The sequence below is a fragment of the Erinaceus europaeus genome, chromosome 2 (genome assembly GCF_950295315.1).
Source record: "Erinaceus europaeus chromosome 2, mEriEur2.1, whole genome shotgun sequence".
Lineage (NCBI taxonomy): Eukaryota > Metazoa > Chordata > Mammalia > Eulipotyphla > Erinaceidae > Erinaceus > Erinaceus europaeus.
In genome coordinates, this window is record NC_080163.1 from 193,047,970 (window position 1) to 193,061,051 (window position 13,082).

The 13,082-nt window shown below is 38.9% G+C and overlaps 1 protein-coding gene across 1 annotated transcript in view; it reads left to right on the plus strand.

Annotated features, from left to right (window-relative positions):
- LOC103125551 (arylsulfatase J-like) overlaps positions 1 to 7,726 on the plus strand; it is a 36,239-nt gene extending 28,513 nt beyond the window's left edge. The window contains exon 2 of the mRNA XM_060186081.1: positions 6,074 to 7,726. Coding sequence (XP_060042064.1) covers positions 6,074 to 7,484 — 1,411 coding nt within the window. The 3' untranslated portion in view covers positions 7,485 to 7,726. The remainder of the gene's footprint in view (positions 1 to 6,073) is intronic.
- The last annotated feature ends 5,356 nt before the right edge of the window (positions 7,727 to 13,082 follow it).

The window sequence follows — 13,082 nt, forward strand, 5'->3', positions numbered from 1 at the left end:
TGTTCTTCCTGCCTTGATTGCTTCATTAATTCTTCCTCCTCTTCTTTTTACTTACTCTTGTATAGTGGAATGTCCAAGAGAAGATGAATGTTGTTAATGAAAAGGGAAATTCTGGGCCAAAGCAAAGGAAGCTGAGCCACTGACAGCCTTTATTTTATACATTTTGACTTACGGTCTTTCAGATGTAGTCAGTAGATTCAAAAACATGTGTGGGCCATATTGGAACATTGTATTCAAAATAGTACTTAATTTTATATACCTAACTGGGTGATAGATAACTTTTAAGTTCCCATGATTTTCAGAGTTTTTAGCTACTATAATGAAAATGGATGGTTCTCTCCTTTAGAAATAGATTCTTAGAAGCTAGGTTGATAAGATGAATACACACGGCATAGTACATATTCATCTAAACTAAAAATGTTCTTATGGTAGAGAATGCTAGCATGGGGCCGGCTGGTGGGACATTTGCTTTAGTACACATATTACAATGTACAAGGGCCCGGGTTCAAGTCCCTAGTCCCCACCTGCAGGGGAAAAGCTTTGCAAGTGGTGAAGCAGTGTTGCAGGTGTTTCTCTGTCTCTCTTCCTATATTTCTGGCTGCCTCTGCTCTATAAATAAACAAAGATAAGAAAAAAAATTAAAAAGAGAATATTAGCAGGTTGGCATAGCCACTGCATTTATTCTCTGCTTGAATAGATGCCAAATTATAAGCAAATATTGATTACTGTGTCAATAAATGATGGAAATGCTTGGTTCTTGTGTTTCAGGGTTTTTATATTTTGCATTTTCATTGCAATAAATTTTGAGTGAAACATTAGCAGATGCTCCAGCATATGTAAGCATATTTACATAGCCATGTGACAATACATAGACAAATAGTATTTAATATGTATTAGAATAAAAAACATACTTTCCAGGGCCAGGTGGTGGCACGCCTGGTTGAGCACACATGTTATAGTGCGCTAGGACCCAGGTTTGAGCCCCCGGTCCCCACCTGCAGGGGGAAAGTTTCACAAGTGATGAAGCAGTGTTGTAGGTATCTCTCTGTCTCCTTTCTCTATCTCCCCCTTCCTCTCAATTTCTGGCTGTCTCTATCAAATAAATAAAGATAAAAACATACTTAACAAAATATGTATATACTTCCCCCCAAAAGACATTTCATAAGAATGACAAAATATGTATAGTGTTTTCTCATACCTTTACCCTTCTGCCAACTAGTCCTGAGGCGGGAACATTTCTACCCTCTGGCTTCACAGTCCAGTCACGGTCATTTAGGAATGTGTCCACACATGTATTTCAGAGTGTTTTCCGCCACTGACTGCTCTCCTTGCTGGAGGACTCTCATCCAACTCCCGATGCTGTGCACATAGCGCAGCCCTTTCATTTCATGAAGTGCTGTGACAACATTGCTTTATGCCACTATCTGTGTCATTCATTTATTGAGAAAGAGAAGAGAGACAGAACAGCACTGCTTCACCGTCCATGGAGCTCCCCTAGTGCTGCCCATGTGGTGCTAGAGGTCAAGCCCAGGGCCTCAGGCTTCATAAGGCATGCACCCTACCAGGTGAGCTATCTCCCAGTCCAAAGTTATTGGACTGTCTTTTTAAATTTTTCCAGGAACAAAAATTGACCCAGAGCCACAAAGATATGTGATTTCCACATTGAGTGGCCTCCCAGCCCCAATTTTATCCTAATTTTTTCAAGACAAAAAAAAGTGGGGGGAAGGTACCTGAGTCCCACTCTACTATCCATGGAGCTCTTGCCGGTGCTGCCAGTAGTGTTTCCGGGGGCCCCGGTAGTGCAGCAGGTTAAGCACACATGGTGCAAAGCACAAGGAACGGCTCAAGGATCCGGGTTCCAGCCCCCAGCTCCCCACCTGTAGGGAGGTCACCTCACACGTCACTTCACAGAAGCAGATCTGCAGGTGTCTTTCTTTCCCCCTCTCTGTCTTCCCTTCTTCTTTCAATTTCTCTGTCCTATCCAACAACAACAATAACAACAAGAGCAACAAAATGGGAAAACTGGCTTCCAGGAACAGTGGATTCATAGTGCAGGCACTGAGTCCCATAGATAACCCTGGAGGCAAAACAAAAATAGTTTTTCCATGTGTTTCCAGGGATAAAACATATGAGTTGTGGGGGCACATCCAGAATAGGCAACAAACAAAAATTCATACATACACACTAAATGAAAATAAAAACAAATGTTCCAGAAAGAAACTACCTGATCTGAGATTTTCAGCCATATTCCTAATGACACTAGGGAAGCTGTAATCAGTGCAGCCAAAGCTTTGGTGCTGTAAATGTTCATATATTACGGGTGAACAGGACCCATCTATGGATAAGCAGAAGACTATGACATTCAGGAAAGAAGACTGGAAGGCAAGGACTTTTAAAGTCACTTGGAAATTTATCCTTTTATATGTTTAGTGAAAGGGGCTCCTGGAGGAAGTTGATGGAATTTATTTAGCTCATTTCATCCCTTTCCTCCTTTTTTTGTTTTGAGCTGCATTTTTTCTTTTTTTTTTTTCTTCTTTTTTTTTTTGCCTCCAGGGTTATTTCTGGGGCTCGGTACCTGCATTGTGAATCCACTGCTCCTGGAGGCCTTTCTTTTTTTTCATTTTGTTGTCCTTGTTTTATCACTGTTGTGGTTATTATTATTGTTGTCGTTGTTGTTGTCACTGTTGTTGGATAGGACAGAGAGGAATGGAGAGAGGAGGGGAACACAGAGAGTTGGAGAGAAAGTTAGACACCTGAAAACCTGCTTCACTACCTGTGAAACAACTCCCCTGCAGGTGGGGAGCCAGGGGCTTGAAACAGGACCCTTAGGTCGGTCCTTGTGCTTTGCACCATGTGTATTTAACCCGCTGCGCTACCGCCCAGTTCCCCCTTTCCTGCTTTCTAATGATGGTTTTATGAGTAGACGTTCAACTAGAAAGTACATTTCTTATTGAGATGAATGAGTATTTCCATTTATTTGAAATTTGTTTCTATTTTTTTCATTTAAATTAACTGTCTTACTAAAATTAGTCCCATATTAGTAATTAGTCTGTGTAGAATAAGCCAGTTGTTTTTAGATTCCTTCACTGAAATTCCATCATATATCAATTTAAATATAAATTGACAGAAAGTAAAACCCTCTTTGTCCACCATTTTTATCCTCTGAGAAATAATTTTGTAGCAATTTATGTGTACCTGCTTCTCTCTTTCCCTTTCTATGAATATATACATGTACTTAGAGTCACACCTTCAGCAACTATTTATTGGTGTCTTATTATGAACTCACAGTGTTTTGGGCAATGCAGATACATCAGTAACCAGGCTCTGTAATGCATAACCATTATGGGATTTAACCATTTTCGGGATAAACATATGAAAGTATGATAGCACAGTGTTCTGTCGCTCAAGACACATCCTGAGTGTGAGCACTCTTAGAACGCCCTGTGTCTCCGGCTAGCATCTCCCCTGGTTGCCTCAATCCTCTCTCTCACACTAGACTGAGTTCTCTGAGAGTAAGAACCCTCCTATAACCTTCAATTTTTAGAAAGAAGAAAACACTTGGTTTAATTAGAAAGATTTGAATTGCTTAGCAGTCCCATGACTTGAACACTCTATTCAAGTGCATTTTCTGCATAGGACAACTGTTGAGTTGATAACCTATGCCCATGAATCCCACCCCAAATTTTTATCTATACAGATAGATGTATCCTTTTCAAACCACTTAAAATGCCTATATTAATGAGTATTAGTAGCATATGAAGTACAAATACAATATTAATTATTTTACAAGTGAATATTTTGGATCTGAACTAAATAAAAATTATGAGAAGTAATGGCACTTCTTGAATTCAATTTTCTTGAACCCGGTGCTGATATTCACGAAATGCCAATGTCCTTGCAGGTGCATTACATTATGAATGGCCACAATTGTGATTACTGTGAAATTTTGACAGTAGAGTGATGTGAGTAGGGCCCACATGAATGAATGTTGCTTGGCATTGTTATTGACCAGAAATCATTACACTTCCTAGAAAACACATGTGTTACTTCAGAAGAGCTCATGGTTGCTTTGTGCTATCATTTTAACACTCTAAAATAAAAAGAACTGTCCGCTCAAAAGTATAACAGACTGGCCTTTCAGATTAAATTAGTTTAAAAAAAAATACTTATTTCAGTGTTAACAAGGACACTTTTGTTATTTGGTTTCAAGAATATTTTCACAAATACTTTTTTGCAGCCTTTATTTTATCAGAATTTCATACTTACTGTTTGGGGAGGGGGCAAAGATAAGAGCATCACTCTAGCATTTAGAATGTACTATTTGATTCTGTCTTTGTTTCAAGTAGTGCTGGGGATTGAGCCTACGTAGGCTCATCCATGCTAAACCTGTACTCTACTGCTGAGATCTGCCCTTACCCTTAAAACAGTCTGTTTAAAACTTACATAGTAAAGCCAGAGAGATAGTCACTGAAAAAGTTCAGTTGCTTTTCCATGTAGACAACCCAGGGCAGAGTGTAACCCCCACCGAATTAGAGCAAACTTCAGGACTGGGTGTCCTCTTTTTCTCTCTCACTCTGTCTCTCTGTATCTGGAAAAAAAAAAAAAAGTCCAGAGTAGTAAAGCCCTAGAGATGACAAAAACAAAAAATGAACAACAATAACAAAAAACTTCAAAAATAACTAGAATAATTTTTTCTTCTGCCTCCTGGGTTATCACTGGGGCTTGGTGCCTGCACTACAAATCCACTGCTCTTGGCAGCCATTTTTTTCCTTTTATTGCCCTTGTTGTTATTGTTACCATTGCTATTGTTGTTGTTGGACAGGACAGAGAGAAATGGAGAGAGGAGGGGAAGACAGAGAGGGGGGGAGAGAAAGAGAGACACCTGCAGACCTACTTCACTGCTTGTGAAGCAACCATCCGGCAAGTGAGGAGCCTGGGGCTCGAACAAGTGTCCTTATGTTGGTCCTTGCACTTCACACCATATGTGCTTATCCCACTGGACTACCATCTGGCCCCAAATCAATCATTTTTAAAATACCTTGAGTAATTATAACAACCCAATTGGAAATTTATATTTCTATTATCTATATTAACAAGTAATAATAGCTATTCTGAAAAAAAAGCTTTGATAAAATATCCTTAGGAAAAGTAATGCCAGAAATAAACATTCAATACTTTTTGACATATAAAAAAAATCATCATGATTTCATAAATGTATTACAAGTGAATGTAATATTTTAAAGGTGACATTGGAATGTATATGAAAGAACTAATATTGTTAATCAGAAGCATACTTTCTTTTCTTTGAGAAATGTAACAGACTGGAAACTATGGTAAAAGTACTCCTTGATAACTACACAGATTTTGTATAACTTATATATATATATATATTTTAGTACTTGAAAATTAATTTGAAGTAAAGAACCTTAAAATAGTTCAGGAGCTAATAGTGTAAGGGGCTCTGGTTGAAAATAATAATACTCTCCAACATATAGCCTTTTTCTTATTTTGATTCATTTTCTACTTCAGATAGTTAGGTAAAAGATTAAAATATATTTGATTCTATTCTGTTAAAAGAAGTCTAAAAATTACTTTGAGGGAAACGATTTAAAAGTACTGATCAAGATAAAATCAAGCTTAGCCATTGAATCCTCACTAAAGAACTGAAGTTTTACCAAGAGGGGAAGGGTCATGGGACAAAGAAGGGGAGGGAGTGAAGTTCTGTGGTGGAAGACTATGGGGACTGGTGTGACGAGCTGCATGTGGAGAACTGTGAAAGGCACTCTGAGAACTTGTACAGTGCTATGAACCAGCATTTCCTCAAAAAAAGTACTGAATTAAAGATGAATACACTTCAAATGCCAACATGAATTTCGTGAGAGGTTTTGAGGCAGCTGTGGAAATACTGAAGTGGTCATATTTTATTTGGAATAAAGTCCATCTTTATTATAACAGATTACGTTACACATTTCTACCACAGTAACAAGAGAACTGTGATGAGGTAAGAACCGTTGATGTCTGTAGTGTATGCCTTCTATGCTGCACTGACAACATTTTCACTCTTTTCGCTAAGGTATCAAATACACACGGGGCTGCAGCATTCTATCATCAGACCTACCCAGCCCAACTGCCTACCTCTCGACAATGCAACCCTACCTCAGAAGCTGAAGGAAGTCGGCTATTCCACTCATATGGTGGGAAAGTGGCATTTGGGTTTTTACAGAAAAGAATGCATGCCCACCCAGAGAGGATTTGACACCTTTTTTGGTTCCCTCTTGGGAAGTGGTGACTACTATACACACTACAAGTGTGACAGCCCCGGGATGTGTGGCTATGACTTGTATGAAAATGACAACGCTGCCTGGGACTATGATAACGGCATTTACTCCACACAGATGTACACTCAGAGGGTGCAGCACATCTTAGCCTCCCACCACCCCAGCAAGCCTTTATTTCTATACATTGCCTATCAAGCAGTGCACTCACCACTGCAAGCCCCTGGCAGGTACTTCGAACACTACAGATCCATCATCAACATCAACAGGAGGAGGTATGCCGCCATGCTTTCTTGCTTAGATGAAGCAATCAGCAATGTGACCATGGCTCTCAAGTCATACGGCTTTTACAACAACAGCATTATCATCTATTCCTCAGATAATGGTGGCCAGCCCACGGCAGGTGGGAGTAACTGGCCTCTCAGAGGCAGTAAAGGAACCTACTGGGAAGGGGGGATCCGGGCTGTGGGCTTTGTGCACAGCCCGCTTCTGAAGAACAAGGGAACAGTGTGTAAGGAGCTTGTGCACATCACAGACTGGTACCCCACCCTGATTTCCCTGGCTGAAGGGCAGATTGATGAGGATATTCAACTGGACGGCTACGACATCTGGGAGACCATCAGTGAAGGCCTGCGTTCACCCCGGGTGGATATCTTGCACAACATCGACCCCATCTACACCAAGGCGAAAAATGGCTCCTGGGCAGCAGGCTATGGGATCTGGAACACAGCCATCCAGTCAGCAATCAGGGTGAGGCACTGGAAACTGCTCACTGGGAACCCTGGCTACAGTGACTGGGTGCCTCCTCAGTCCTTCAGCAATCTGGGCCCTAACCGGTGGCACAATGAACGCGTCACCTTGCCCACTGGAAAGAGTGTGTGGCTTTTCAACATCACAGCTGACCCCTACGAAAGGGTGGACCTGTCCCACAGGTATCCTGGAGTCGTGAAGCAGCTCCTCCGCAGACTCTCCCAGTTCAACAAAACCGCCGTGCCTGTCAGATACCCCCCCAAAGACCCCAGAAGTAATCCTCGACTGAATGGGGGGGTCTGGGGACCATGGTATAAAGACGAATATAAGAAAAAGAAGTCCAGCAAAAAGAAGGCTCAGAAAAAGCTGAAGAAAAGCAAGGCAAAGCCAAAGTGGCAAAATAAAGCACGCTCGTTTCCAAACTGTCCTTCAGATGCTTCAGATGTGACCCGAGGATAAGTCTGAATATTTTCCTATTTTGGTTTTATTTCAATGGACTCTTGGTTTTTCATGTTTTCTAGGTAAATGAACAGGTTTGGCTCAATCCTATCACTGCCAGAAGCATCAGACTTTTTGTCATCCTGTGCCTTCCAGAGATGTCTGTCACCTGGCTGGCATAGGTGCCAAAGGTGCTACTCTTGTAAGCCACATTAAGATGAGAATGGAGAGGCTGATTTCTCTTGCCTCTAGTTAAAAGACAATCAGTTAATCTGTTGGGCCTCATTCAACTGCTTTTCATGAGAAGAGGGAGGGGATAATCTGTGATTGCTGAAGGTGTTAACTGGTTGTAAATTACAAGGCAGCATGATTTAAAAACTACCTTTGATAAAGTGGTATCAAAAGTAGTGTGACCTTGAAGACCTTAACAGTGTCATTTTTAAGCAAAAAAAAAAAAAAAAAAAAAATCGCATCTCTATCATAGGGCACTTAGATTTTTTTAATGAACTAAGTTTTATGTATCACTTCCATTCCTATGAAAATAAGCTGTTTTTCTCACATCTGAACAGTCTACACCTCACTCTGCTATGTATGAGGGAATGGTAACTAAGAATGTCTGAGCAATGTGAATGTACCTACTTTCTAAAGACTCTAAAAGAATGACATTTTAACATAAAGTATCTAATTTATTTTTACAGAAAAAAACTATTTTTATAATTATTCCCATGAGTTTTAATATTTTTTAAATTTCTGAATAACATTACAAGTTTTATGTTGTATTTTTCTATAAATCACTGTAATGTTTTATGAGTTCATAAACCACAAAAATGACAGTCATCACTGTTCAATCATTATTTTCAATTTTAATTAGCATATTCTTTAGAATTACTTGGAAATGTAGTATTTGTACAGAGCTGAAGGATGTATTGTTTCTATCATAAGTATTTATATATCTTAATTATTAAAATGATTTATTTTGTGCTAATCACAAAATTGGTGTTGTATTTCTGACTGAACTGTGAGACACATTTACAGTATTCATCTTAACAAAAATCTGTACAAACAGGTTATCTATGGTCTGTTGAACCATAATGATGTAGCATGGATTCTGCAAATTAGAAGTATTTCTACTAGGTTACTGCAGGGGTGATTATACTCCCTTGGTAATTAAAAACAACAACAACAAACATCTACAATGAATCTGCTCTTATACAAAGTGGACACAGAGGAGAGCAACAGAAAATGAAGCTATGGACCCAGCCTGCAGTAGTCAGAATTCTGGAATCCACACATGCCAATAGAAGGATGAAAGGGACATTATCTATAGTGATGCTTATCTTGGGTGATGCTAGTGAGCAGATGGATGTCCCTGTCTAGGCTGGAGTCGTATTAAAAGTGCCTTCTCCTTACACAGAGGCCTCAGAGCCTCAGTTTGCAGTTGAAAAATCACAGCTAGCTGAAACTATGATGTCCAAAGTTGCAAATGTGGTAACAAAGTAGGCATGACTGCATACCAACAGAGTTTATCAGAATTCATGTTTATCAGACTCCAGATCCACCATCATCATCGGTAAATATATATTTATCACATGTTAAATACATGTTTACCAGAATTCAAAAGGCTGCCTCTCACAGTGAATGGAAATGTATTACTAATTGTAGTCCACAAAATTATTTAAATATCTTTAACTATTTATTGATATTCAAATATTATTAATATTTATTGTTTATTAATATTGAAACATTAAAACATCCTGTGTTAAATATGGATTTAAATGTGTCACTTCTAAAATATAGATACCAATTTAATTGTTCAGGATATTAAAAAAATATTTCCTGACATTTGTGTTTGGTCATCTGAAGATTTAATTGGGTCTAGCTACTCTCTTCCCTGATCCAGCTTTCTGGTCCTCTGTCTTCTCCCATTCTGTAAGGGGTCTTTTTGTTTGGATGGTGCTTTATTTTGCTGTGCAGAAGCATTTTAATTTGATGTAATCCCATAGGTCTATTTTTGTTTTAGTCTTCTTTGTAAATGGATTGGTATCCTTGTAGGTGCCTTTAAATTGTATACAGAAAAGAGCTCTGCTAATATTTGCTAATAATATTATAATATCTAATAATATCTGCTAATAATAAGTGTTTGATGGGTTCTGGTCTAACATCCAAGTCCTTGATTCATTTGGAATTTACTTTTGCATTTGGTGAAATATAGTGGTTCAGCTTCTGCTGCTCAACTGGCGGGCCCACTAGCATTCAGAGAAGTCATGTGATCACTAATCTTCCTGAGAAGTTCTTCCTCTTCCTCCTCCTCCTTCTCCTCATGATTCTCCAGGAAGCCACAAAGAATCTGTAGAGCCAGGACTCTGTAGAGCATGGAAATCCCAAATAGTTTGTTTCTGGTTCTTCTCCAGGGCAGTTTCCAGCTTCTTGCCCCACGCATCCAAAGATGGGTTTTGTGTATGCTACAAGAGCACATGGATGCTGCACTAGCTTTTCCACCAGAAATAGAAAATTAACACCCGGGAGTCAGGCGGTAGTGCAGCGGGTTAAGCACATGTGGCACAAAGTGCAAGGACCGGCATAAGGATCCCGGTTCAAGCCCCCAGCTCCCCACCTGCAGGGGGGGTCGCTTCACAAGCAGTGAAGCAGATCTGCAGGTGTCTTATCTTTCTCTCCCTCTCTCTGTCTTCCCCTCCTCTCTCCATTTCTCTCTGTCCTATCCAACAACAACAATAACTACAACAATAAAACAACAAGAGCAATAAAAGAGAATAAATAATTATTTTTTAAAAAAGAAAACACCCTAGAATCAATAAATAGTAATCGGTGAGAGTTTATTGTGCACAAAAATGTTCATGAACTGAGAACCTCCAGAATTAAGAGCTGATATGGAACTTAGAGTTAATGAAGTTGCAGGATATAAAGTGAGAAAAGCTTATAAAGCAAAAATGAAAAATTGTTTAATATTCACAATAACTATTACAATGAGAGTTTCTAGCTAGCAAAAGTAATTATTTTACACAATTTTAGGAATATAAGTTGTGTTGGTTTTTTTGTATAATTGCCAGAGGCATTTATAAGAAATAACTGGTTAACTTTTATTTATATTCATGAGATAAGCTAAATTTAGTTTCGCTTATATGGCTTAAATATTTCTATATGCTCAGGATATTCTCAAGTCCAATCTCCATTTTAAACTGAAACACAGTTTAAAACAATATCAGATTTCAATAAATGAAGAAATATAGTGTTTTTAAAAAAATTCAAGTTACTAAATATTATAGATTTTTATTAGAAATCTGACATGGACTATCAAGGTATTGCTGTGGAAGGTCTTTGTCCTTTTCTATGCAATTAGGATTGTCCTACAAGCTAGTTTTGACAGTTTTAGGCCCCAAACTTTGGATTTGTGTCCTCAAATTGCAATGACAGTTAATGATCAAAGCATTAATCCAGGCTTTAGTGATGATGACAGCTCAAATCAGTGTAATAATGTATTCAAAATGTGGAAGGTATTTCTAGTTGCACTTAGCTCAAACTGAGCTGGAGGGACTGTCCTAGAGTCACAAGTCTCAAAGGGCACTAGCCTAACTTCCTGTAGCTATTTAAGCACAAAGGTCTGCATGTAAGTCACAACATAGAAGAATGTATTCTCAAAGTATTAGAGTCCATGATCTGAAAGATATCCATACAATATGATGCGAGGGTGAGAGAAAGGAAATTCTGTAAGAGAATTTATTAAGAGAATATACATCCAATGATACGGAGCAAATAATTTATTTTATAGAGTTTCTGTTAGAATGTTTTAATTTTCTAATAAAATCAGCATGTAATTCCAAGAATATTACACATCCAAATATAAAATGTTGCACACAATTTTAGGGGTTTGTTGGCCTACACTGAAGCCTAAGATTGATCCAGGTTAAGGACTCTCTCTACTTGAGGCATTTTCAGACATAACTGCTAGCCTTTCAGGCTCCCTGGAACGAACCTCTGTTGTCAACAAGTCATCAGTCTGTACTGAGGAATTCTATTTATCATTGAAAAGAAATTCTGCAGACTGTAATCATTTGCTCAGCCTTCTCTTCACAAATAACCTTGAGAGGAATAGTTTTTGATCTCAGGAGGCGGATCCAAATGTGTGCTCCACCTAAATACTGGTGTTTTTTATCTGCTGGATTCTAAGTTGTGAAACTATCGTTTTTCTGGAAGTTGTCTCAGTAGCTCACTATTATCAAGCAGATAGACCCTGATTTCATAACATTCATTTTGTGTTATTTGCCTCATTGCTGATTCCATTTTACTTAGGTCTACCCCCCCATTGTCATATCATCCTTACTGCTTCTAATTTGGGTTATATTACTACAGCGTTGAACAATATCCTGAGTCCTTAGAAATAAAAACAGCTTTCTAATCCTTTTTCCAACTATGACACATAACCTGGGTCCATCTGCATATTAGATCTGCCCCAGACAATAACCTGGGTCCATCTGCATAGTAGATGTCAGACGAAGGTAAAAACTAGTAAAGTCATGGGCCCTCTGGAATATACATAAAATAGACCTACTAGCGTTTTCCTAAATGGAGACACCAAATCTTCATCTGCAATATTCTTGCCTTTAGGGTCATGACTAGTTAACAATTTGTTATGCTTTCTATCTTAGCTTTTTTTCACTGGGTTCCAGATGATACCATGTGCCAACCTGACTTCCCTGGGCAGATGATCCCACCAATGTGTCCTGGAGCCCCACTTCCTCAGAGCCCTGCCCCACAAGGGAAAGAGAGACAGGGTGGAGTATGGATCAGCCTGCCAATACCCAGGCTTAGTGGAGAAGCAATTACAGAAGCCATACCTCACACATTCTGCACCACACAATGTCCATACTCTCAGAGGGATAAAAACAGGGAAGCTGTCAAGGGAGGGGGTTGGATATGGATCTCTGGGGCTGGGCATTGTGTGGAAATGTACCCCATTTATCCTGTAGTCTTGTCAATATTTCCATTTTTGAATAAAAAAATAAATAAAAGAAATAAAAACACATTTTTAAGTTAGAAGTTTGTTCTATTCAATTAAGGAGAACAAGTCAAATACTTAGTTTTTCTAATTAAGTAGCAAATGTAGGGTGGCATGTAGCAGTTGAAATATATAAGTAGAAGGAAGCGCAGCAGGTTAAGCACAATTGGCACAAAGTGTAAGGACTGGTATAAGGATCCCGGTTTGAGGCCCCAGCTCCCTACCTGCAGGGATGTCATTTCACAGGCAGTAAAGCAGATCTGCAGGTGTCTATCTTTCTCTCCCCCTCTCTGTCTTCCCCTCCTCCCTCCATTTGTCTGTCTTATCCAACAAAGATGACATCATCATCAACAACAATAATAACTACAACAATAAAACAAGGGCAACAAAACGGAATAAATAAATAAAAGAAAATATATAGGTATGGCTAGGGGGATAGTATAATGGTTATGCAAAAGACTTTCATAGCTGAAGCTTCCAGGTTCAATCCCTAGCACCACCATAAGTCAGAGCTCAGTATATCTTTGCATCTCCCCCTCTCATTAAAATAAAATTGTTTTTTAAAAAAATAGAGACATAAATATATAGGCATATATATTGAGGCT